Source organism: Vicia villosa, linkage group LG3 (genome assembly GCF_029867415.1).
Source record: "Vicia villosa cultivar HV-30 ecotype Madison, WI linkage group LG3, Vvil1.0, whole genome shotgun sequence".
Taxonomy (NCBI): Eukaryota; Viridiplantae; Streptophyta; class Magnoliopsida; order Fabales; family Fabaceae; genus Vicia; species Vicia villosa.
The window spans coordinates 208,484,535-208,510,034 of NC_081182.1; the positions used below are offsets into that span (position 1 = coordinate 208,484,535).

General features: G+C 32.9%; 1 protein-coding gene across 1 annotated transcript; it reads right to left on the reverse strand.

Moving 5' to 3' along the window:
- Nucleotides 1-16,055: 16,055 nt before the first annotated feature.
- Nucleotides 16,056-24,658, reverse strand: LOC131593412 (serrate RNA effector molecule-like). The gene is made up of 12 exons (XM_058865911.1): nucleotides 24,128-24,658; nucleotides 22,861-22,985; nucleotides 21,755-21,806; nucleotides 19,149-19,223; nucleotides 18,961-19,035; nucleotides 18,776-18,823; nucleotides 18,565-18,633; nucleotides 17,663-18,460; nucleotides 17,531-17,576; nucleotides 17,132-17,367; nucleotides 16,869-17,048; nucleotides 16,056-16,411 (listed from the first exon to the last, which is right to left on the reverse strand). The coding sequence occupies exons 1-12, from the start codon at nucleotides 24,484-24,486 to the stop codon at nucleotides 16,351-16,353; spliced, it is 2,124 nt and encodes a 707-aa protein (XP_058721894.1). The 5' UTR covers nucleotides 24,487-24,658; the 3' UTR covers nucleotides 16,056-16,350.
- Between the last annotated feature and the right edge of the window lie 842 nt (nucleotides 24,659-25,500).

Sequence of the window (25,500 nt, forward strand, 5' to 3'; positions counted from 1 at the left end):
AAAAAAATTGATCATACACAAACTATACACAAACTATGTTGATCTACATAACGCTTATAATATCATCACATAGTAGTTGGAAGATGATTAAAAAACACATTCCATGTACAGTAGATGCATTCTAATCAGAGAGAAAATTTCATCCTCGTTTGTTTCTTTATTACACCATCTCCAAAAAAGAATATTTCAAGCTTGTTCAATTGAAAGTTATGAAAATTAAAATTTTTAAGATAGACATTAAATAAAGACAATTAAACAAATAAAATCTATATTAACATCAACAAAATCAAAAAATTATGTATAAAATTAAAAGTCGTTTTACAATACTAATAAATCATTAATGTTATTTTTCCTATTATATCCCCTCTTCTTTTAATTATGTACTCCTTCATAAAGACAATTTTGTAAACTCCTTCATAATTTTTCTTTTTTTTTTATACAATAACTATTGCATACCTTAATAAGTGTGAAAAGTACAAAACGACTTATAATAAGAAACAGAGGGAGTACTATATAGCCTATTTTATACTCCCTTTATTTTTTATTATAAGTTGTTTTTGACTTATCACACGTATTAATAAATGTAAACATTATTGTATGGAAAATATAAATTATGAATGATTTTACAAAATTGTATTTCATTAATGGTATGGGAAAGATAAATTTAAGAAGAGAAACAAGAAAATATAATAAATACTTAAGAAAATAATAGGAAAATAATAGTAATGATTTATTGGTATGGTCAAACGACTTTAATTTGAGACATTACTTTTCTACAAATCAAGACATGGTTCATCCATATAGAAGTCTAGCATGTCATGTCAGGTGTTTAGAAATTGGAAAAGTTATTGGTGTCCACTTGATCAAGAGGGGTATTGATTTCCTCCCCCATTAACTATACAGAGATCACATTGATTAGGTTTTTTTATGTTGGAATAAAATAAAATATTTTAACAAGTATGGTTTCAAATGGGTACCTCCATCAAATAGGTTATCGCCAGGCCTGTTAAAATAAGCTAACAGCGCATATAAATATGAGATTGGGGAACAAATATTAGAAAAGGATCCTGCTACTAAAATCATCATTGCGAATAATGTGAAGCAAAGAGAACATTGATAGTTCACTATTTTGTTTTTTTAAGAATATACAAGAGACGTAGCCAAAGTAATCTCCAATGAATCAGTTTTCAATAAATAGTAAAATCCTAGCTCACCAATGCATACGACTAAATATTTGAATAAATATCCAAAACAAAAAAGTTAATGAAGTGATAGCATTGAAATAACATAAATAATTCAAAACATTGATTAAAAACATATATTTTTACCGATTATACTTAAATACATCTGTTGCATATTTAATTTAAAGCACATTGCACACAATATCAAGAAGATCAACTCTTACATATCAAAACTTGCATCAAAAGTCAAGCCAAATGTTCAATTCAGTGCAAGTGCTGTCAATTGTCAACCATTAACAATAGTGATATTGAATTGTCACTCAGATAAATCATTATATACATTAATCTTCCATGCATGTAAAACATAATATACCTAAAGACAAACAATTTGTATCAATATGATCCATGAAATGAAGGTGAGTCTTACCATTTCTATTACTGACTCTGCACAACCATTGAATGAGAGACTGTTCTGCCACTCAAATGCATCTATGTTGGAAGGCATTTGGTGTTCTTCATTGTCACCCTCCTTTGAAGAATCTTTATTTACAAAAAAACCTACATCGAACATGTGCAATTAATAAGTGGCTTTTCTTGTATTATATGAGCCTAGAAGAGTCACAAAAACCATCCATTATGTGGATTTTCTTTCAAAATGGTAAAGTATTAAAGCTTACCACCATTGCAAGATATTTGGTTTGATAGATCTAAACTTTCCACTTCATTGGTAACCCCGACCATTGAACGCGGTCTTTTGCATATGCTATTTGATTTATAGGACACACGAGGATACTTCCAATTTCTTTCGCAAGTGATACGTGATTTAGCCACCATTTTAACTGTTGGCATCAACTTTTGGCTTCTGAAGGATAGTCTAACATCATTTCAATCTTTTGAAGGATAGAAACTAAAACAATAAGTCATACAAAACATATATGCATGAATGAAAAAAATTGATCATAGACCAACTATGCTAATCTGCATAATGCTTTTAATATCATATCATCACATAGTTGTTGAGAGATGATTGAAAAACACAATCCATGAGCGGGTAGATACATTCTAATCGACAGAAATCTTCATCCTCATTTGTTTCCTTATTACACCATATCCATTAAAGAATATTTCAAGCTTGTTCAATTGAAAGTTATGAAATTTAAAATTTTCAAGATAGACATTAAAATCAATACAATTAAACAAATAAAATCTATATCAACATCATCAAAATCGAAAACTAAATCCTAGCTATATCGAAAACTAAACCCCTCCAATCCAAACATTTAATTTATCATTCACTGTCCATTTTCTCAACATCCAAAATATTTAAATAAAAGAAAATCTATGTTTAACTCTAATAATTAATAAAATCTTATATATTTTGAATAAGTCAATCTGTACATATAATACTCACAAAACGGTTTTAGATGCTTGACAAAATTTGCCGCATATATTGGAAAGTGTCCACCCCATTGGCAGCTAAGGTTTTCCGTTGAAGATGTCAGCTTCAATTCAACATCCAAAAGTCTTCGATCCTTTACCTTTCCCTATCACCAAAAAATGAAAAATCAAAAACCGGTAAAGAAAAACCTAAACCAAAATTTAGCATCAAAAATAAAATAAAATAACGTAAAATTAAGTTCATAATTCAAATAAATTTTAAAAAAAAAAACATAAAATCAAAGCAAGAACTGAAAATAAATAAGAACCAAAAAGAATCAAAAACAAAAATACCAATTGAAAAAATAAGAACTCAATTCAATGAGCCACAATTCAACGAACAACAATTCAAACAACTTCAACTTCAAAAAAAAAACTAAAATGAACTCAAGCATAGAAGAAAACACATACCTATGCTCTCTTTCTCTCTCTCTAGAATTTGTGTTCGTATCTCTCTCTAGAATTTCATTTGAGAGAGGTGAGTCAGAAAAGCAAATGGAATCAATGTTGTGTTTTTTAGTTAGAATCTCTTTATATAGTCACACGAGTTTCAAACTCCATATGATATGAGGATCAGTTTCGACGATCACGATTTGACTTTTTTTCAAATGGGAAATCTAGCGGTTGAGAATTGTGACACGTGTGACTGTTTATCATGGAAAAGGGGAATGAATTTTTTTTAAAATGGTATTTGAATGATTTTAGAAATTTCACAATTTTATTAAAAATTGGTTTTTTTAGAATAATATCGGATTTTATTAAATGAAATTATTTTTAATGTCTTTATATGATATTTATCCTTTTTGAAAATCCTTTTTATATAAATTTCTGTATGGGAAAATATTTAAGGAATGTATTAAAAATTTTATTTATTTAAGATGATTTTGTAATATTTTATATGAAAAATATTTTTCCAAAAGGTAGATTTCAAAATTTTGTTTTTTTTAAGTTTTTTTTCTTTTATGATTCATTTATAATATTTATCATTTGGTTTTTTTTTAACAAATACACTTGGATTAATTAAAAAAAACCAATTTGTACAAGCGATCCACAATCGATCCAACAACTCAAGTTTACTGTAGCATACAAGAAAAACAAAACTAGAAGTAAAACTATCACTCCCCTATCATTAGGATAGCCAAACATCTCGTAATCTTCTTATTTTTCCACCCACTATACGGTATCTATAATTTTTTTAACTATATTATTGGTGGTATCCATATCATTGCCAAAACTTTTATTATTTCTCATCTTCCACAGCTCATAAATCGTATCCGCTACCGCAATTTTAATCACATGCACTCGGGGTCCCTTGCCCTTTGCATGGTGAGTTAACCATTGAAGCTCACTGTGCCAGTTATGGGGTGTGCGCCTAACTTGGAACCAATTCAAAACCTTCATCCATATTCTTCTCATAACGTCGAATTCAAAGAATAGATGTTTGGTCGATTCCTCTTCCGCGTAAAAACAACAATCCCTGTTATTAATCATGTCAAACTTATATAATATGTCTTTTGTTGCTAGTTTTTCATGAAAAGTGAGCCATAACATAAAGCATGCTCGAGGTCTTGCATTATTTCCATACACCATATTTTTCCAATCCACTTTTACACCAAAATCCTGCAATTTTCTATACAATTTGTTCATGTTGAAATTGTGCCAGCCCATGATATTCTCCCAGCCATTCAGCCTCTGGACCTTAATTCTCTGGTTTAAGATAGCTTTCATAGTCCATGTATCGGTGGGTTTTATATCTATTTCTATCAACTTATTCTTCTTCATATAGTATGCTTGGACCCAACGAACCCAAAGTGAATCTGTCTTCGTACTCAGGTTCCAAAGGAGCCTAATCAGATTGGTTTTACGTTAACAATCGAGCGGTCCAATGTTTAATTTTACACACAATCCGGTCCACCAACGGCATATAGTGACAAACAGCTAGCTTCTTTCCAGTCACCAGCACATGTAACACCCGTAATTCGTAAATTAATTTAATTGAATTTTTAATTTAATTATTTGAATTAGTTTAATTATTCGGTGATTAAATTAAAATTTTGAAGAATTATAGGAATAAGGCTATTGGGCCAGTAAGCGATTAGTAAAAGAGGGGTACTAATACTAAGCCTTTTACTAAAGGATATTTTATTTTTCATAAAAGAAGGAGAATAGAGAAAATTGAAAAAGAGAAGAGAAAGAGCACATTTGGAGAAAAGAGAAGAACGTGAAAGAGTTGAAGAGCATAGGAAGGGGAATAACCAAACCAAACTCTAAGGTAAGGGAGGACTCTTCTGATTAACCTCTATTATCGGGTTGTAGACAGTAGGATTGAGATTTCTATGCTATTGATTCAATAGAGAAATAGGTTATAGGTTGGGGTTTTGGGCATTTAGGTTCAATTTGATAGATTATGTGTAATTACATGTTTGTGATGATTGATGGTGCTAGATGTGTTTGTTGATTGGTGACATAACATGTAATACCTGTAAATTGACTCTGCTTTTCGTGTACAATCGTAATGGTTTGATTGGGTTATGTTTGGGGAACTTAAGTTGCTGTAAAAACTGGTTTTTGGGGTTGCAGATACGAAGTAACCGGTTACTTAAGGTGTGGTAACCGGTTACCACTGTTGGTTTTGGTGTTATTGTTGTTGTTTGGGAGGCAGTAACCGGTTACAGGATGTGAGGTAACCGGTTACCGCTGTTACGAATAGGGACGTTGGTCTGTCCGTCAGACAGTAACCGGTTACTTGAAATGAGGTAATAGGTTACCGTTGAGCATTTTGAAGAAAATAGTTACTGCCATGTGTAGTAACTGGTTACTCCATTTGAGGTAACCGATTACCACTGAACGTTTTTCAAATAAAAGTTTATGCCAGATGCAGTAACTAGTTACTTGAAGTGAGGTAACCGGTTACCGCTGTGTGTTTTTAAAAAAATAATTATTTTCATAAAATTCATATCTTTTGAACCGTAAGCCCGTTTGTGGTGTCGTTTTGGGCGTTGAGTTAATAATTTTATTTCATATTTATTTAAATAACTCAAGGAGCAGTAGCTTGTTTTTATTTTATAAATTTGGTATTTTTGAAATGGTAAATTGTGATGTATGTGTTATATGTGGTATTGTGATGGTGTAAATACCTTGTTGTTGATGTGTTGGTTTGATGTACTTGGTACATGATTGTGGAATGCGTTATTGCTGTATGCACTATGTGATGAGTGGAATTGTGATAATGTTGTTTATATGATTGAAGTGGTGATTAGCATGTGATAGATAATGCATGCATTTCTTAATCATATGGTGGCTATATCCCGATGGCGATGGATCAGCGGCCGCTAATTCCCATTGTGTGGAATTAGTGATGGAGGTAGCCGTATCCTTGACGATGGTGGATCGGTGAGAAGGGTGAATCCCATGATTGGTATCACATGCATATAGTTGCATTGCATTAGGTGTATGAATTATTATAACAAGAATGAAAGATTGTCCTATGTTATAATGTTGTGTGTTGATCAACTGTTGTGTTTTGGTGGATGTATATATAGTATGAATGTATTGGCTATTGGGTGAATATTATACTGTTGATGTTTTATCGTTTATGAATTGATAACATTGTTTAATTGCGAATGAGACTCACCCTTACTGTTGATCATTTTCAAATTGAAGTGTAGCGGTGCTTGTTTTGGTGAGGATAACTCGTAGAGTTTTCTTCGTTTAGTTCGGTGGTGTCAGTGTCATGCTCTGGTCTTGTAACACTGGGGGACGTTTATTTAGAATTTTTTTGATGGATTATTTTCCTATGTTGGAATAATGTTTTGTTGGTTTTAAATCGGTGAATTTTGATGTGAATCCCGATTGTTTGGTGTTATTCAGTTTTGAAGTATTTTTAGCTGTGTTAACATAATCACTGAATAATATGTTTTGACGTTCCTTATAATGCATGACATGGTTTAATGTTTTAAATATTATGAAGTTGTAATACCCTTTTTATGTTTTACTCTAAATTTTATTTGATATTCTGCGGGGTATTAGAAGGGTGTTACAGCACACCCAAATATTTAAAAGGCAACTGACCCTCTTTAAAACTAGTGATGCGAAGGATGTCTTGTTTAGTCTTTGCATTCAACCCAGTATTATATAAACAACACTTTTGGGGATTTACAGCCATACCAATTACTTTAGAAAACATACCGAAGGTGTTCATCATCATTTCCACAGAAATTCTATCTCCTCGTGAGAACAATAACTGATCATCAGCCAAGCATAAATTAGTAATCTTCAATTTTTCACACTTGGGGTGATGATTGAAGTTGTTATCTTCCTACATCTTGTAAAGATATATGTTTAAACATTCCATAACAATTACCGAAGGTGTTCATCATCATTTGGTTAAAATATTTTATTTAATATTAAGATTTATAATATTTTATGAAAATTTAGATTTTAAAAAATGAATAACAGACAGTTGGGGGAATTTCTGAGGTACTCACGATCCTGATGGTGCTCAGAAGTGGCTGAAGGAGATCGAAAGGATCTTCCGAGTGATTGATTGTGCGGAGAACCTGAAGGTGAGGTATGGTACGTACATGTTGTCAGAGGAAGCTAATGACTAGTGGGTTGCTAACAGAGATGAACTTGAGGCTGCTGGTGTAACAATTACTTGGGCTGTGTTTAGAAAAGAGTTCCTGAGGAGCAATTGCAGGTATGAAGTAACCGATTACCACAATTGGTTTTGGTGTTATTGTTGTTGTCTGGGAGGCAGTAACCGGTTACAGGATGTGAGGTAACTGGTTACCGCTGTTACGAATAGGGACGTTGGTCTGTCCGTTAGACAGTAACCGGTTACTTAAAATGAGGTAACCGGTTACCGCTGAGCATTTTGAAGAAAATAGTTATTGCCATGTGTAGTAACCGGTTACCACTGAACGTATTTCAAATAAAAGTTTCTTCCAGATGCAGTAACCGGTTACTTGAAGTGAGGTAACCGGTTATTGCTATGTGTTTTTAAAAAATAATTATTTTCATAAAATTCATATCTTTTGAACCGTAAGTCGTTTTGGGTGTTAAGTCAATAATTTTATTTCCTATTTATTTAAATAACTCAAGGAGCAGTAGCTCGATTTTATTTTATAAATTCGGAATTTTTGAAATGGTGAATTGTGATGGATGTGTTATAAGTGGTATTGTGATGATGTAAATACCTTGTTGTTGATGTGTTGGTTTGATGTACTTGGTACATGATTGTGAAATGTGTTATTGTCGTATGCACTGTGTGATGAGTAGAATTGTGATAATGTTGTTTATATGATTGAAGTAGTGATTAGCATGTGATAGATTATGCATGCATTTCTTAATCATATGGTGGTTGTATCCCGATGGAGATGGATCAGCAGTCGCTAATTCCCATTGTGTGGAATTAGTGATGGAGGTAGTCATATCCTTGACGATGGTGGATCGGTGAGATGGGTGAATCTTATGATTGGTACCACATGCATATGGTTGCATTGCATTAGGTGTATTAATTATTATAACATGAATGGAAAGTTGTCCAATGTTATAATGTTGTGTGTTGATTAACTGTTGTATTTTGGTGGATGTATATATAGTATGAATGTATTGGCTATTGGGTGAATTTTGTACTGTTGATGTTTTATCGTTTATGAATTTATAACATTGTTTAATTGCAAGTGAGATTCACCCTTACTGTTCATCATTTTCAAATTGAAGTTTAGTGGTGCTTGCTTTTGTGAGGATAACTCGTAGAGTTTTCTTCTTAGTTCAGTGGTGTCAGTGTCATGCTCTGGTCATGTAACACTGGGGGACGTTTATTTTAGATTTTTTTATGGATTATTTTCCTATGTTGGAATAATGTTTTATTAGTTTTAAATCGGTGAATTTTGATGTGAATCCCGATTGTTTGGTGTTATTCAGTTTTGAAGTGTTTTTCGCTGTGTATATAATCACTGAATAATATGTTTCGACGTTCCTTATAATGCATGACATGGTTTAATATTTTAAATATTATGAAGTTGTAATACCTTTTTTATGTTTTATTCTGAATTTTATTTGATATTCCGCGGGGTTTTAGAAGGGTGTTACAGCACACCCAAATATTTAAAAGGCAACAATCCCTCTTTAAAACTAGTGATGCAAAGGAACTCTTGCTTAGTCTCTGCCTTCAACCATGTAGTATATAAACAACACTTTTGGGGATTTACAGCCATACCAACACTTTTGGGGATTTACAGCCATACCAATCACTTTAGAAAACATACCGAAGGTGTTCATCATCATTTCCACAGAAATTCTATCTCCTCGTGAGAACAATTACAGATCATCAGCCAAGCATAAATTAGTAATCTTCAATTTTTCACACTTGGGGTGATGATTGAAGTTGTTATCTTCCTAAATCTTGTAAAGATATCTGTTTAGACATTCCATAACAATTACCGAAGGTGTTCATCATCATTTGGTTAAAATATCTTATTTTATTTAATATTAAGTTTTATAATATTTTATGAAAATATTTTGTCAAAAAAAATAATATTTTATGAAAATTTAGATTTTAAAAAATGAATAAATTATTTAAAATTATTTTTTGTTTTCGAAAAATGTTTATTTAGAATATCATGTTTTATTTATATATTTGCCAGAGGGTGTATTTTGAAATTTAAATTTTTTTTATAAAATTATTATTTATTTTCTTTTATAGTTTATTTACAAATTTTATCTTATGGAAAATAGAAATATTTTTCTACAAAAACAACTATCATTTTTGTTAAGATGTCATATTTTATTTTATTTTGAAATTTTATATTCTTTTATGAAAATTTACTTTTAAAAAATGAATAAATTATTTAAATTTATCTTGGAAATATTTATTTTGAAAAGGTGGTTGAAGGGTGCATTGAAACTGACTAAAAAACGGGAGGTATTTTGATATTTTGTTTATATTTACTTGAGTTTTTATTCAAATCAAAGTGGTATTTTGAAATGATAAACTTTTACAAAATAGTTTTGATTTTTATCTTTAAAATTTAAATTTTTTTTAAATATAAATTTTGATTTGATGTGTTTTAAATGAATTTATTTTATCAACCACAACTAAATAATTTTTTAATATAAAATATCTCAATAATTATCTTTACTCTTATAATACACTCAAATGTTACTATCTTTGTATAAATAGTCTATGTTTGAAAATTTTCATTATTTATTTCACTTTGAAGTACTCTCATCTGGTATTTGGAAAGTTAAGAGAATTTGATAAAATTTTATGTCCTATTAAGTTTTTCAATACACTAAAACTCATATAAGTCCAAGTTTTCCAATATAATAAAACTTCTAGAGAAGTCCACATCCAAAAAGACGTCGCATAAAACTTTAAGTGACGCTTTGTTATATTATAGTTGCCTAAACTCTTTTTTTTAGTTATTTGAAATGCAATTTTTACAAAAAAAAAAAATTGATTTTTTCTAATATATATGGATCAGAGAACTTAGTAAAAAGATTTCCGAAAGTCTTAGTGTACTAGAGAAATTTGTAGAAAGATTTCGGATAATTTTAGTATATCGGAGAACTCGGTGGTAAAGTTTCTGGTACACAAATTCTTTCAAACTTTCAATATGGATTTGAGAACTTCAAAATATAGAGAAAATGAAAAATTTTAAACATAAACTATTTATGTGTGGGTATTTTGGTTAAACCATGTGATTTGTATGGGTAAGAGATAATTGTTGGGATATGGGGTAAAAAATTTCATAATAGATCATTTAAAGTCGAATAGACTTTATGTATAAAAAAACTTTTATACAAATATATAAAGAAATATTTGTTATCGAACTTTGTATTTTCTAAAAAGTACAACAAGAGATAACTCTTAATTAAGTAGGATTATGAGGTATTAAGGTATGTTCATCTGGTGAGAGTTACGCCGCACCAGGTGATGAGAAGCCTCCGTCAATATATGGTTTTTTAGGATAAAGAACATATATACATTCCTTAATTAGGGATGAGGTATATATAGAAGGCTTATTGGGCCTGGGTTGGAGGGCCATTAAGTTAGTTTTTCTATTTTTTGCGTCAACACTGAGAGAACGTGAGAAGACCTGGCCCCTATGACTCATTCCTATAGTCGACTAGTGATTGAGCACCTCATTAGCCATATATTGTTAGTGAATGGGTCATCTTAAACAGCTCAGGCCCAATTGGGTGGTCTGTTGCCATATTATTAGGCGACTTCTTCCCATTTCAACCTATTTGACCATTTAGAGCGGCTTATCACCAAGTAGTGGTAGTTCACCCAGAGTTTAGTAAATTGGATAATATAATATACTCGTGGACTTTTATTTCTAAGGTCCGATAAAATTATCACAATACACAATCCTTCAAGCATGAGGTATTGGAAAGGAAGAAATGATTTAACCCAAGTGTTTTAGGCTTTCATGATTGGGTCGAACCCAGCTAAACTCCTCCAGCGAAGCATGGGGCAAGTTATTTAAATGGAGCTTGCAATGAGTCCCTCAAGTAGGGCTAGGGATCCCTCAAGCGCCACATAGTAACATTAAAGGTTGTTAATGATGGGATGTCTTGAGAAAACAAAACAGCTAAAGAAGTTTATGTGTGTCAAAGACATGGGGTGTCTGTTGGCATGTCCAGTGAGAACAATCACTACATATTCTTGTGATGCTATCTCTTTGTTATATTTGTTTTTCTAAAATAATAATGTTCCTATGATAAATATTGTGTTTAATAAAATTAAGTGTGACTTAATCATAAGATTTCATTCAACATAATATAAGTGAATGTTTTTAAAATCAATTATTGATGATTTTCTTAAATTCACAATTTTATTAAATTTTGATATAGTCAAAATAAGAATTTTTCAAATTCACAATTTTTTAAAGTTTGAAGTTCATTAAAAAAAAAAAAAGGTATTTTGAAATTTTTCATTTTTACATGATATTTTTTATTTAAACCATTGGTTTTTTAAGAAAAGGTATTTTGATATGTTAAATTTTATAAAAAAAAAAATTATTTCCTTCTTTGAAATTTCACTTTAAAAAGTAAATGTTTTGTTTGAAGTGTTTTAAAAGGATTTATTTTATCACGCAAAACTAGATTATTCATTATAGATAGAATATATCATTTAAAGGCCAATATACTGCTACACTAGGAAGATTAGGGAATTTCTCATTACAACCATATAGCGTGAAAAACACCTTTGAAAACCCCAAAATACCCTTCGGATATGCATATTTGAATGTATCTTTTTTACATTTAAGATGTTTCGGATATGCATGTCCGAAAATACCCTAAATCAGTTTTGAATATGCACATACGAAATGTGCTCTGAGTATTTCATTTTTGAAAAAAACTACAAAATTACGTTATTATAATCGTAGTAACTAAATTTAATACCTTTTTATCTATTAAATGTAATGGAAATAAAAAATACTATACTAAAATAAAATATCAAAATATAGTAACCATTGTTCAGAGAAATGCAAAATGTAGAAATATTACAACACCAAAAAAAGTCATAAAACATAGGCTACTACTACTACTACTAAGTATGCCTAATCCTAACCCCTTGCGACCTCCATTGTCTCATATACGCCACCGCACTGGACGCCTCACTAACCATCATCTGCACTATGGCAACCGCCTCTACACCGCCCTCCTGAATGATCCTTCTGTCCAGTGCCTTCGGCCCAATCATCAGTATCCGTTCACATATCAGCAGGAGATCAGTGGCATGGTCATCCTTGACCTGCTACTCCGATACTCTTTTGACACCAAATGATGCCCATAATCTTGAAAGATAGCAGTGAGATCTCAATGGATAATGGTGTCGATATCAGCCGCAAATAGAGACCTAGGTATCATCCGTGCGCGCCCAAACTGTCTTATGTACCACTCTGGCAGGTATCTGACCATGGTGTTGGTCCCACATGCCAACCATCCAGAATATAACAAGATGCGCTCGAAGGGGACAACCTCCTGGTAATCACGGAAGGGCGTCCAATTGATGTCATCGTGAGCAGTACGATCGAGGTATACTTGATATGGCCTCACTTTCTGATTCCCCCTTTGGAGGACGTATCATGCAGCTCTAGGCATGTCGTCAGTGTACAACGGCTAAGGATCGTAGCCATGAATACGGTGGAAGTAAGAGATGATACAGCTCTGAAACACAAATATGAAAATATGTTAGTACAACTTAACAAATAACATATTAAATATGATATAATCAAAAATAAATGTTGTGGCTAATGGTAACATATTCGGTACAATAAAATCCGTCAAGTCTGAATCCAGCAACATCAACCTACACATTATCCTAAATTCTAACTTTGAGCTTAAGGTAAGGGTATTGAAAACTTACAAAGTGGTTGAGCTTTGAGTTGAAGTTGGAATGCTTGAATGGAGGTTGTGGAGTGTGAATCTTCAATAGAACTTTTGGTAAAAGAATTTTTGTTATTGTAGGGATTATTTGGTGTTTGAAGAGAATGCAAAGAGTGGGGGTGGTTGTTTGCGTTTTCTGATATAACACGACTTATTTCGAATATGCATCTCCGAAGGCACCTTTTTTTATAAAAAAATGTGACTTCGCATATGCATATTCGAAATCACCTTTTTTTTATTAAAAATAGGGCAACTTCGGATTTGCATATGCGAAGTCACTCTTTTTTATAAAAACAAAAAAGTTGTCTTCGGAGATGCATATCTGAAATATAGGGATATTTTGGAGTTTTTACCGAGGGTCTGTGAGGAAGCATATGGGTGCAATGAGAATTTTCTTGAAGATTATCAATTCAGCCTCTATTGATTCACCAATTGCATCACGGGCCATAGCATGGGCCTTTTTATCACTTAGTCTCACAAAATTGAAAATGTTACCCCATATACACCTCTATATTTATCCCCTTATCTCTATATTTTATAAAATATTCCAATTTTATATTTATATTTTTTTTAACTAATTTACCATTTTATTTTTTACCATTGAAGTTTTTCAAGAATTTTAAGGAGTTTATACTCCCACAAGTGTGTGTCGTATAAATTCTAGAAATGTCATCCATCACGTTTTCCTATTTACTTGACTTATGTTATTCAGTTTGTATTTTGTTATCACCAAAGAACTAATTTGGAAGTTATCTAATTTGTAATTTTTAATTCATAACCCAATAGTATAAAATAGCTTTACAAACACTAAATTTTTTTTCTAAAGGAATCAATGTGGGACATCTTTGCTTCAAATTCTTCATAAATGCATCAACTCCCATGGCTTCAAATTCTAAAGGTATGGATTATATCATTTTCCTTTTCTTTTATAGTAGTTATGGTCAAAGATCGTAGGAGAAAACTCGTAATAAAGTTTTGCTAGTGAAAAGTTGTACAATTTTGAGGGCTTAGGTGGCCCCTTTAGCGATTATGATGGTGGTAATGATTTCTTTTCGGTTCTTCTTCTTTCCCAATAGCAAAGAGACAATGGTTGCCCCTTCTGTAGTACCTAAAAAGGCCAAGGATATTGAGTCCATCTATATTACTTAAGAATTGATCCTCTTCTTTTGATGAGAAGTGAAGATTTCTTCTTTAGATGATGGATGGATGGTTATCTTTGAGGCATGTTCACCATGAGAGAGGGTTACTATGGTTGTCCCTTCCAATTCTCCATCCCCTTATTTATACTATTATCTCCCTTTTATCAAGGATATGTGGATCTTTTCCCCTTTGGTCGTGGAAGTTATGAAGGTCCTCAATGTTATACCTTTCTAGTTACTTCCTCATAGTTGCGGTTTTGTTTAGGCCTTCGAGATGGTGTGTGAAGGTTTAGAGATTTCCCATACTGTGGGGGTATTTTTATCATTTTAAGCTATCAAACCTTCGAATAACGGGTAGGTGGCATGCAAGTAAGAGCCCCCTTTTAAGCCTCACTCCAACCACTACAAAAATTGGAGAGACAAGTTCGTTCGAGTGAGGGGCGAGAACACTCTCGTAGTGGTTGGGGATTATGAAACCCCTCTCTTCCATTGACTTAGACGAATGAGCTCGTGGAAATTGTGGGATATTATAACAAGTATTTTACACTTAGAGAGGTGAAGGTATTTTTCCTCCTGGGGAGGTTTGAGGTCAAGAATTTGTGTGGATTCTTGCTCAGTGATTGATTTATGGGTAAAAGAGAAGTGATTCCCTTAATGATTACTTGAGTACATTTTGCATAACTTGACGCTTTTTATAGGTGTTTCCAAATAGTGTGTGGCATTTATGCATTGTTATGTAGATCAAATGGTACATATTACTCTCGAGAAGTAGAGAAAGAGGTGGGAAAAATCCAATCCGCGCAAGGGGAGATTGATAGCCCTTAAAATCATCCAGAGCACTTTGCCTGTTTGCCACCCCTATCTAAACCTAAGCAATTTGGAATTTCTTAAAGTTGTCCTTGATGGTCAACAAGAGGAGGACATGTCTTCCTTAGAGCCCATAGGTTCTTCTCCAACCAAGGACGCTCAGGATGGTGATGTGGTTATGTAAAGGAACGTATCTGAATTTAAAATGAGCTCCATAATCACTAAAAACAGCCACAACTCTGGGAATTCTCATATCTTATGGGGATCGTTCGGTTTGTGAAGGTATGACACCCTTGATGTTGATGCGGATTATTGGTCCTTGCTATTAAGAATTCTTTTAAAACGCGAATAAATACACAAAACTTAGTTGTGGCTTGCGAATAGTTAAAAAGAATAATAATTGATTTTCTCATGGATCTATTTATGATTAATATTATTAAATTAGAAAAAGAAAACTAAATATATCAAATATCTCTTTCAATTTAATGTGCAATGAAGCTACCCAATTTACATAAAAAAATAACATTAATACAATATTTTTATAAAATATTTATTTATCTACACATAAACCACAAAAGAAAAGAATAGCATCATGTGAACTTAGAGATTTTAAATCAAACTCTTCAAATTCACATTAATCATGCGCAACAATTAGAGAACCCTATCCTAAAAAGGAAATTCTTTGATATGAAGGAAACGGGGGATTAACAGACATATTGTTCGGGACAAAAACTGAGTTTTAGATAATCCAACTGCTGTGCAACGTTTGTTGCAAAGAAATAAGATGGTAGAAGTGTAAAGGTATAGATCAAAGATATGGTTATAACAAAAAAATTACAAAAGTATGGAGAGCAAATAATTAGAGAACCCTAACTCAAATAAGTTAAAAATTTATGTTACTTTTAAAATCATATTCAAATAGATCATATATCTCAAATCATTATTGCTCACAAACATTAAAATACTTTCAATGAATTTTATGATGAGGGTCATTTTGCAAACAAATGGATAGCTTAAATGGGAGGTACAAAACTCAGCACTGACATCCAGAAGCAATAGAACCAGCCAGACCTGATACGAAGCCATATTGTCTCAAACATATTTTTATTATCCACCAAAATCTTTTTCAGTTGGGGGAGGGAGATAGTCTTGATTGATTTCTCTATAAATATCTCAGTTTTAATGTAATCGTCTTAAAAATATAAGAAAACCAGCCAGGTAGCATTTTGTTCAAGAAATCTATAAATGTTACAACATCTATGGCACAACAGAAACGAGATCTAACCCCAATATTACACGACTAAACTGCTGCTCTGACCTGAGTATCATTGAAAGAAACAATATGATGTCAATTCGATCTCAATGCGACATCCCAGTGAAACTTACAAACTCCGATAATCAATAACAGTAACTTCTTCTTCAGGTGCATCCAAATCTTGATAACTGCATCAGCATTAGGAAATGAGTTAAACATTCACATAAACAACTCAGTTCAATAATGAATGAATAACTTGAGTACTGAAGACATGCAAGCATCTACGGTAGAAATACTCCCACCACACGGTATTTTAATAACCCAAAAGAGTTTCACTCCTAACACCCAGCCACATAAATGAGCATTTGATTCCGTGGTGGTGATTTTTTATGAATTGGTATAAATTTGATGTTGGTTTAAAGTAAGCAGAATACTAATCCATTTATGGCTGAATAAACTCATAAAAGCTCAATAAATGTGTAAAAATATTAGGCAAAAGATAGGAGTTTCATCTCCCAAGTTAGAATAATTTTAAAAGCAAGAGCAATTCTACCGGAGAACACTCAAAAAGTCTATCAAATTCATGGATCGGGAAAAAAGGCATCATGTCTAAAGATCGCATATGAGGTCCAGCAGAATAATTACCTCCGCATCCGTCGAGGATCAGGTCTAAAGGCTGGAGGAACAGCAATCATAGAGGTTTGTCCCCCTATTTGAGGACCAGAACGCATAGTCATCCCTGAGGTATCAAATGAAGATGGTCCTTGATCCCTAAACATCTGCATCGCAACTTCTGGAGGAGCAGGAACAAAGGGTCCCAGAGGCCTGAATAGATGTAAATTATATAAGTACCAAAAATACTCAATAAAACTATTAATTGGATACATTCAAGTGAAAGAGCAACCAACCCGGCACCAGGTACAGGCATCAAAACTGAAGGAGGAGGGTGCATATCTGAGGAGAATTGAGGTACAGCAGGCCCTCCATATGCATCAAACATGGTTTCATCACGACCACCCAACCGCCTTTCACGGGATGGAGAACTGTCTCCATTTGTTCGGTCATTCCTATCCTGGTCTCGCTGATTCCCACGATCATCTTTCAATCGACCATCCAGTAATCTGCGCTTTAAAGGCTTGTCCTTCTATATAGAGGGAAGGAAGAAAGTGGACAATTGAGTAATTGAGAATCAAACCATAAAGACATATTCAGAAATATTTTGCTAAGCTTAAACCATAAAGATGTGCAGACCATTTGTGATATTTTTCAAGATAAATATTGTATGGTAAATAGAATTTCCATTATACCTGAGATTGCTGCATGACAGGGGTTCCACCAGGAGCATCAGGATCACTACAATAAGGGTAAGGTCAATCAGTGTGATAAACACTACCATTTGCAAGACTAATACTAAAAAAAAAGGCTTGATTAATACTTACTTCATGTAATTTTGAAAATAAAGATCTTCACGCAATTTTGATGTTAGCTCCAACACAAGCTCGGGATGTTTTAGCTTGAGATGTTTGTACACAAACTCAACTGCATGAAAAAGCTTTGTGCAACCCTTGGCTCCACAGCCATATTTCCATCCATACTTTTCATCCCTAATCTTTCTAACATATGGATCCAACATGTCAGCTGCTGCAGCATCTATCTTCTCCTTTGCAGTCCTTACTTCCAAGGGATCCTGGCCTTCCAACCTTCTCTGCCAAAATGAATCAAGCTTTTTCTCCCATTCTGACCCCGATTTACCAGTTTCTTCATGCCTTGCTCCTTCTGGTCTCACATGCCTAAAACCCTTGGCATCGTTAATCTCAAGCATTCCATAATAATCTACACCATGAATCCGCCAAAGATATGTTAGCAGTGTGTCCAGCAGCTCAACGCCTTCTAAGCCCTTAATAGAAGTTAGGCCACGGATGATTATTACAGGACCCACAGATCCACTGTGAGCCTTATCACCATTTTTGCTATGATCATTGGTGCATAAAATATTATCTTCAATCCCTTTTTCCTTGTCAAGCTTCCGAACAACAGCCTGAACCTGTTGAATCTCAGCTTGTATCCTTCTAGGTTCAGAACTGACAGGGTGAGCTTTTGGAGCAGCAGAGAAATCATTATCCTTATTAGATCCCCTACCATGTCTTCTTCGTTTGCCACCGGCTTCTGTTTCCTCCTCTGAATTTGGCTCACTGGCTTGCTCTGATCTAGTGGATACAGAGTTTAAACCTGGATTTCTGCATAAAACAGCAGTTCAAGTACTATCATCATTCAATGAATTTTAATATGCGTGAGGAAGAGCAGTATGAAACACACACAGAGAGAGAAGACAAAAACATACATGTCCAGTGTTCCACTTTGCAAATCAAGCAAAAAATCCTTTGCCAGACGCCGAGCATTTTCATTCCTCCTAAAAGATTAAGTGCCAGAATCAATATGATTAGATATCATTAATTAAAATATTAGTCTGCCAAACTATCTAATCATCCATCAACATAAAGGGCAAGTTGTGTTCAGCTCTTCAATAAACTGCAAATTCTGAATAAACTCACCTTTCAATAACTGGAAGTAAATTTGTAGGATGATATTTATCTTTCAACCTACATCAAAGTTTAAATCAAATAAAGGAATGAACACGAGAATGCTTCAACGTGAAACAAGATGCTAATTTATACTTTACAAAAAAGAATATTTCAAGAGTAAATTGAAAGTTTAAGCAGTGGGAAAAAACGCATACCATTCCTCATCTTTGTGAGCATTGAAATAAGCTCGTTTTTGGGTAGTAATATACTCTGACTTGTACTCTTGGTATCTAGAAATAATGGATTATACACATGATTCATCAATAATCAATAAACAAACTAGAAATTCTTTAGTACTAGGAGCTTAGAAAAATGCAAAATGATGTTACTTTTTTAAACTTACCTACGCTCCGCTTCAGATGGCAGTATATCATCCTCAAGCTCCTGAATGAATTGCTTATAGGACATTAATCCCTCTCTGAAATAATTCACAAGCTCTTCAAGTGAATAAACTTACCCCAAAACATCACATTGTCAAGTTCAATAGAGTAAAATAAAAGCAACCAACGTCCCACAGATCAGCAATAACATAACATAATAAACATTTAAGAGAAACTTCCATAACTACCCTTCAAAGGAATAAAAAGGATTTATTGAAAATAGTAAATGCAATTTTCTCATTTACTACTATAAAAGACAAAAGCGGTAAACACATTGATAACCCGTTTCTTTTTATTCAGCATGTGTAAACACGCTGATAACCCATTCGCATGTGTGACTGCATGACTCACATCACCCGCTTTGGCATCTTCTTTTATACCTTACATATCTTGGGTATGTATGACAAAGTCAAAGCCTTTCAAACAATTCAACTTCCTTAATGAAGAAATGCATCAGAACATTTCTCTAGCAGAAATGCATCAAAGCCTTTCAAATAATTCATTTTACCTATTTTTTAAAATAGACAACACAGCCTCTTACATACTCCTTCCGTTTTTTTTTTTTATTATAAGTCGTTGTGGAGAAAATGTGTACCACAATATAAATCATTTCGCAAAAACTAATAAATCATTAATGTTATTTTTCCTATTATATTCTCTCTTCTTTTAATTATGTAAATTTATCTTCCTCACATCATTAATGGATAACAATTTTGTAAAATCCTTCATAATTTTCTTTTTATATAATAGTTATAATAGTTATTACATTCCTTAACAAGTATGAAAAGTACAAAACGACTTATAATAAGAAACGGAGGGTTACTATTTAGCGTATTTTATACTCCCTCTATTTTCTTTTATAAGTTGTTTTGGACTTATCACACGTATTAAGAAATGCAATCAAGAAATGCAATCATTATTGTATGGAAAATATAAATTATGAATATTTTACAAAATTGTCTTTCATTAATGGTATGGGAAAGATAAATTTACATAAGGGAAAGAAGAGAGTATAATAAACACCTAAGAAAATAATAGGAAAAATAGTATTAATGACTTAATGGTATTGTAAAATGATTTCTAATAGATGTGCCTGTATAGACCTGTCCATAAGGCTTCATAGACTTTTAAAATAGTCTAAGTCTTACCCATTTAATTAAATAGGCTTTTAAAAAAGCTTAAGCCTAGGACCTTCCTATTAAATATGTCAAGTCAGGCCAAAATATAGGCCTTTCTAGGCCAGTAAGACCTATTCCCATCAAGAACGTTAACAAGCTGCTGAGGACTAGAACAAAATTTGTAGCTTCTTGTTGTTGTCACATCAGTGTGTTAAGGTATTCTAAAGGTGAACTTACTAGAATAACCTAAAAAATTTATGAAATGGAGGTTCGATAACAAATATGAAGAAAAGAACACTAGGAGAAGATAATAAATATAAATATGAAGAAAAGAACACTAGGAGAATATATAATCAATGAAGATATACTAGTCAATTTTAAAACCTTTCTCGTGTACATAATATTTGTTCATGAATGCATTATGTTTTCTTATGGCTGCTTCATTTAACATTTCAATGTTGATTCACAAGGACTGCCCTCACAAGGTAAATCCGGAGAAGGTCGTGTGTATGAATATAGCAAAAAAATATTCAATTAGGTTATTTTCAATAAAAAAATTATTTTCACAAGTATCTCCTCTGGCATTACTTATATCAAAATATTGTCATGTCCCGCAGATAAAGTGATAAAGCCCCAGCTACCAGAGAAGACTTTGGGACTGTTTGAAAAAAGTGGCAAATTGACAAAAAGGGGGAATCTTTGCCCTCTTTACCACTTCTCTCAAACAGACCCTTAGTGTTCTTAGACAACAACTGTCCACTGATATTTTCCACCACTTTGTCCTCACACTCGCACCGCATTTGTTTGGATCTGAATTACAAATACCCATTTATGACCAAAGGAGAATTGGAGTGTTGACATCACACGCACCCGTTAAGCTCCTCCAAGAACACCCATAATCTCATTTCCAAGTGGCTCAAGAAATAGTAGCACTTAATAGAGTCTGGTACTGACCTTGTATAATCACTATAACAGACCCTTGGTGTTCTTAGACAACAACTGTCCTCTGATATTTTCCAGCACCTTGTTCCTCCTCACACTCACACTGCATTTGTTTTGTCTACGGGAGAATTGGGATGTTGACATCACACACACGCGCGCTAAGCTCCTCCAAGAACACACCCATAATCTCATTTCCAAGTGGCTCGAGAAATAGTACAAGTAGCACTTAATAGAGTCTGGGTACTGATAATCACTATAACAAGGTGAATCTTAAAATGAAGCCACCCATTAAAGATATTGGAACATTTGCATCCAAGATAAAAATTCCTTAACAGCATAAAACTCTAGATCCCGTGTTTCAGATCTGGCACTCTTAATCCATTGGAATGTTTGTCATATTTACTTTGTCAACAACCTTCCCATTGAAGAGAATTGTTGTTTAATTCCCAAGAAATACATGATACATGCGGGTAATACAAGTTATTCATAATTTAAATTAGTAAACTGACCTTCGAGCACCTCCACTTGGCCCATCTGCATAACCGCGAGCGGCATCTAGATCTGCAAAAGACATACCCATAATATAAAGAACATTTCAACAAAAAATTCACTTCACCCTGAAAGAAAAGATAGGCATGCTTGATAGCTCGTAATGAGGGTTACTTTGTCACAAACCATTCTCAATTAATCGAAAAATGAGACTTAGAAAGAGATAACAGCTAACTTGAATATAAACACCAAACACTAGCCAGGGGGGCACACACACGCACACACCCTCCATCAAGAGTTGGGGAGAGAAGAAAAAAACTGCATTGGTTTAAGAATGCATGCAGGGGACGTGACTGAAAGAAAACCATGTCAAACCAATAAAAAGCAACCAAGCACAGTCTTTATAACAGCTGAAAAGCAGCATGCATGTCATTGATACCACAAAATTACAGTGTGAAAAATAAATTCAATGCTCAATTTTGAATGACAAGATTGGTAACAATTTGACTTCCACAAGAAGAAAAAAGTAAGGCAATAAATTCAATAAAGGAAAAAGAAAATAAAGCAGATTGAGTAATTCATAATTTATAAAGATATACTAATGGATTCTAAACATTTTCGATGCAGCATCTGAAGAAGTAACTTTTTAATACATGAACAATTTATAAAACATGATGCGTAAAAATTCAAATGACTTCAGAGCATAGTTATCAATCTCAAACTGCAACTTCATGCGGCGGGCCCCAAAAATCTTAATAGACTAAAGACAATGATAAACACATACTAAATTATAGGACTGTGATATCATATATGTGATAAAGAAAACATCTTTTAGACTGTATGTTTGGGACATGCAGACTAATCATGTTAATTGACTTGCTACTAATACTGAAAGAACAATCTCTCACAATTTAGACAGAACCTAACTCAACCTTACAAAATGCAATAAAAGAAACTGAACTATTATAAATACATACACATCAATACTCAATAATGGGATTAGTTGAGTTTAGTAGGCTCAATCAAAAGAAAAAGACAAGAATTAAAGCTAAATTTAAATTTCATTTATATGTTTTAAGAAAAACAAGATTTGATAATTTTTTGCATGCTTCAATTATTAACGTACCAGAAATTCCGTTTTGATACCCCCCTGCAGATCGATGTGGAAACCTGCCAACAGGTCTATCATCTGCATAACCACCCCTTCCGCCCACTCCCCTTTCATAGCCACCAAAGTGATCATAGCCAAATCTGTTGCTCACATAGCAAAGCAATTAAAGAGAGAGAAAATTTAGCATAGTGTCTAATGCATAGAGTAACATGGATGGAAGGGTAACATGGATGAAAATAAACAAATAATACAGAAAAGAATTGCATGCTCTATAATCTAAATATATTTTTACACGAGTTCAATTGGTATAAATTGTCAGTGTAAAAAGTTTTACATTGAAAACAAATCACAAATCAAATGAATACTTATATGTTTTTAGGAAATTTCTTTGAAAAAGAAAGGGGAGGCAGGCAGGCAAAGAACTCTTCTAAACAACAAAGAAAAATAAATAATCCATGGAGCAAAGCTTCTCAATCCCTTGACATGAATAGCAAAACCCCCTCAGCAAATCCTTGAGTGCCAAATAGATGCCAAAACCCCAACCATATCCCAAATCAAGTGTTGTGTAAAGAAATTTCCTTGAAAGTTAGATTCCCACTCCAACCAAATGCTAATTGGTAAAGCATATACTATTCCACAATGAAGACTTTAAAGAACATAAACTATTAAGAAAGATCTAGAGACTAGTGTGCTCGATAGAGATATGACATATGATAGAACATTATGGTTTAACTATTGACATTGTAACCCTAATATAAAACTTTCAGCACTACAAGGCTATCTCTCTTTTTCATCAAAATTATTATACCCATCATATGATTAATTTCCCCTGCTTTAAAAATTCCTTTTGAGATTAAAACAATCAAAAACTGTCAAACCATCATAGCAGTAATTCTGAGAGAACTAATTACTACAGAAGCACAAGATGACACACAAAAAGAAAATGAAAAACATACAAAGAACTATGAGCTACATTAGATAAATCTCGCAATGAAAAAAAATACAAAGAATCTTACAAAACAAAACAACGAGATTCGCATCACAGTTCACTATTGATTTTCATATTTAACAAGCTCCCTGGTTTAATTTCTCCATAAATACTTCTAGGCTTACAAGATTTGATTTCAAAATTAATATGCAATCTAACAATTCATGCCGAAATTTTAAACGAGCTTCCTTAATCTGCAGTTCATATATATAAGACCTAACCTAACCCTAGATTAAATGCTTTCAATTATTCAAATACCGCAATTATTAAACAATTAAAGCATAATTAACTCACCTGTCGTTAGGTCTATGCGGACTCCCCCTTCTGGATCTCTTAAACGGCGGAGGCGAACGTCGAGACTGCTGCGGAGGAGGAGAATAGCGGCGGTCACGGTAATTAGGGCTAGGACTACGACGGCGTTTGTCACGGTTGTAGAAACCACCTCGTCCACCGCCTCGGCCGCCGCGGAAGGGACGGCGATCGAAATCTCTGTCGTCACGGAAGTCTCTCCGACGAGGGAGAGATGGAGGTGGGAGATCGTCGTCGAGTTGAGGTGGATGAGGAGGATTAGGAGGTTGAGGAGGAGGATCAGTGGTGGTGGTGGGAGGAGATCGGTCGTGAGATTCGGGAGGTAAGTTGATAACCTCGGCCATGGAAGAAAGAAGAAAAGAAAACCCTAACGATAGAGAGAATGGTGAAGAAATGAATGGATTCGGTTACGATGTGTGTGGGGTTTGGGTTTTTATGCGTTATGTTCACGAAATGAGTGTGTTTTTTACTTCTCTAGCGACACCATCTTCATCGTAGCTGAGGGATAACTGTAAAATACAGTATGTTTTTACAATACAATGGTCTAGAGGTATATAAATCATTTAAAATGAGTCAAAAAAAGAAAACTCATTTAAATAATTTTAAAGAAAAAGAATTTTAAAAATGGTAAAGTTGCATAGTTGTTATTAAATTAGATATGTTTTACTTTTTAAAATACAATGTTCTAAAGGTATAGAACTATTTTTCTTATCAATGAGGTATAAAACTATTTAAATATGAGTCAAAATAGAAAAGTCATTTAAATAATTATAATAAAAAAAGAATAAAATGTTTTAAAGGTAAGTGTTTTTTTATAGTATAATGTTTTAAAGGTATAAAATCCTTCAATAAGGTATAAAACTATTTAAATATGAGTCAAAATAGAAAGTCATTTAAATAATTATAATGAAAAAGAATACAATGTTCTAAAGGTAAATGTTTTTTTTTATAGTACAATGTTTTAAAGGTATAAAATCCTTCAATGAGGTATAAAACTATTTAAATATGAGTCAAAATAGAAAAGTCATTTAAATAATTATAATGAAAAAGAATACAATGTTCTAAAGGTAAATGTTTTTTTATAGTAGAATGTTTTAAATGTATAAAAATCCTTAATAAGGTATAAAACTAGTATTTCAATATGAGTCAAAATAGAAAAGTCATTTAAAAGTTATAATGAAAAAGAATAAAATGTTATAAAAGTAAATGTTTTTTATAGTACAATGTTTTAAAGGTATAAAAATTCTTTAAAATGAGTAAAAAGAGAATAAAAACATTTTTAAATAAAAATAATTTCACCACTCTTATTTTATATAAAACCCCGCTTTAAGCTCTCTAATTATCTAAAGCTTTATATT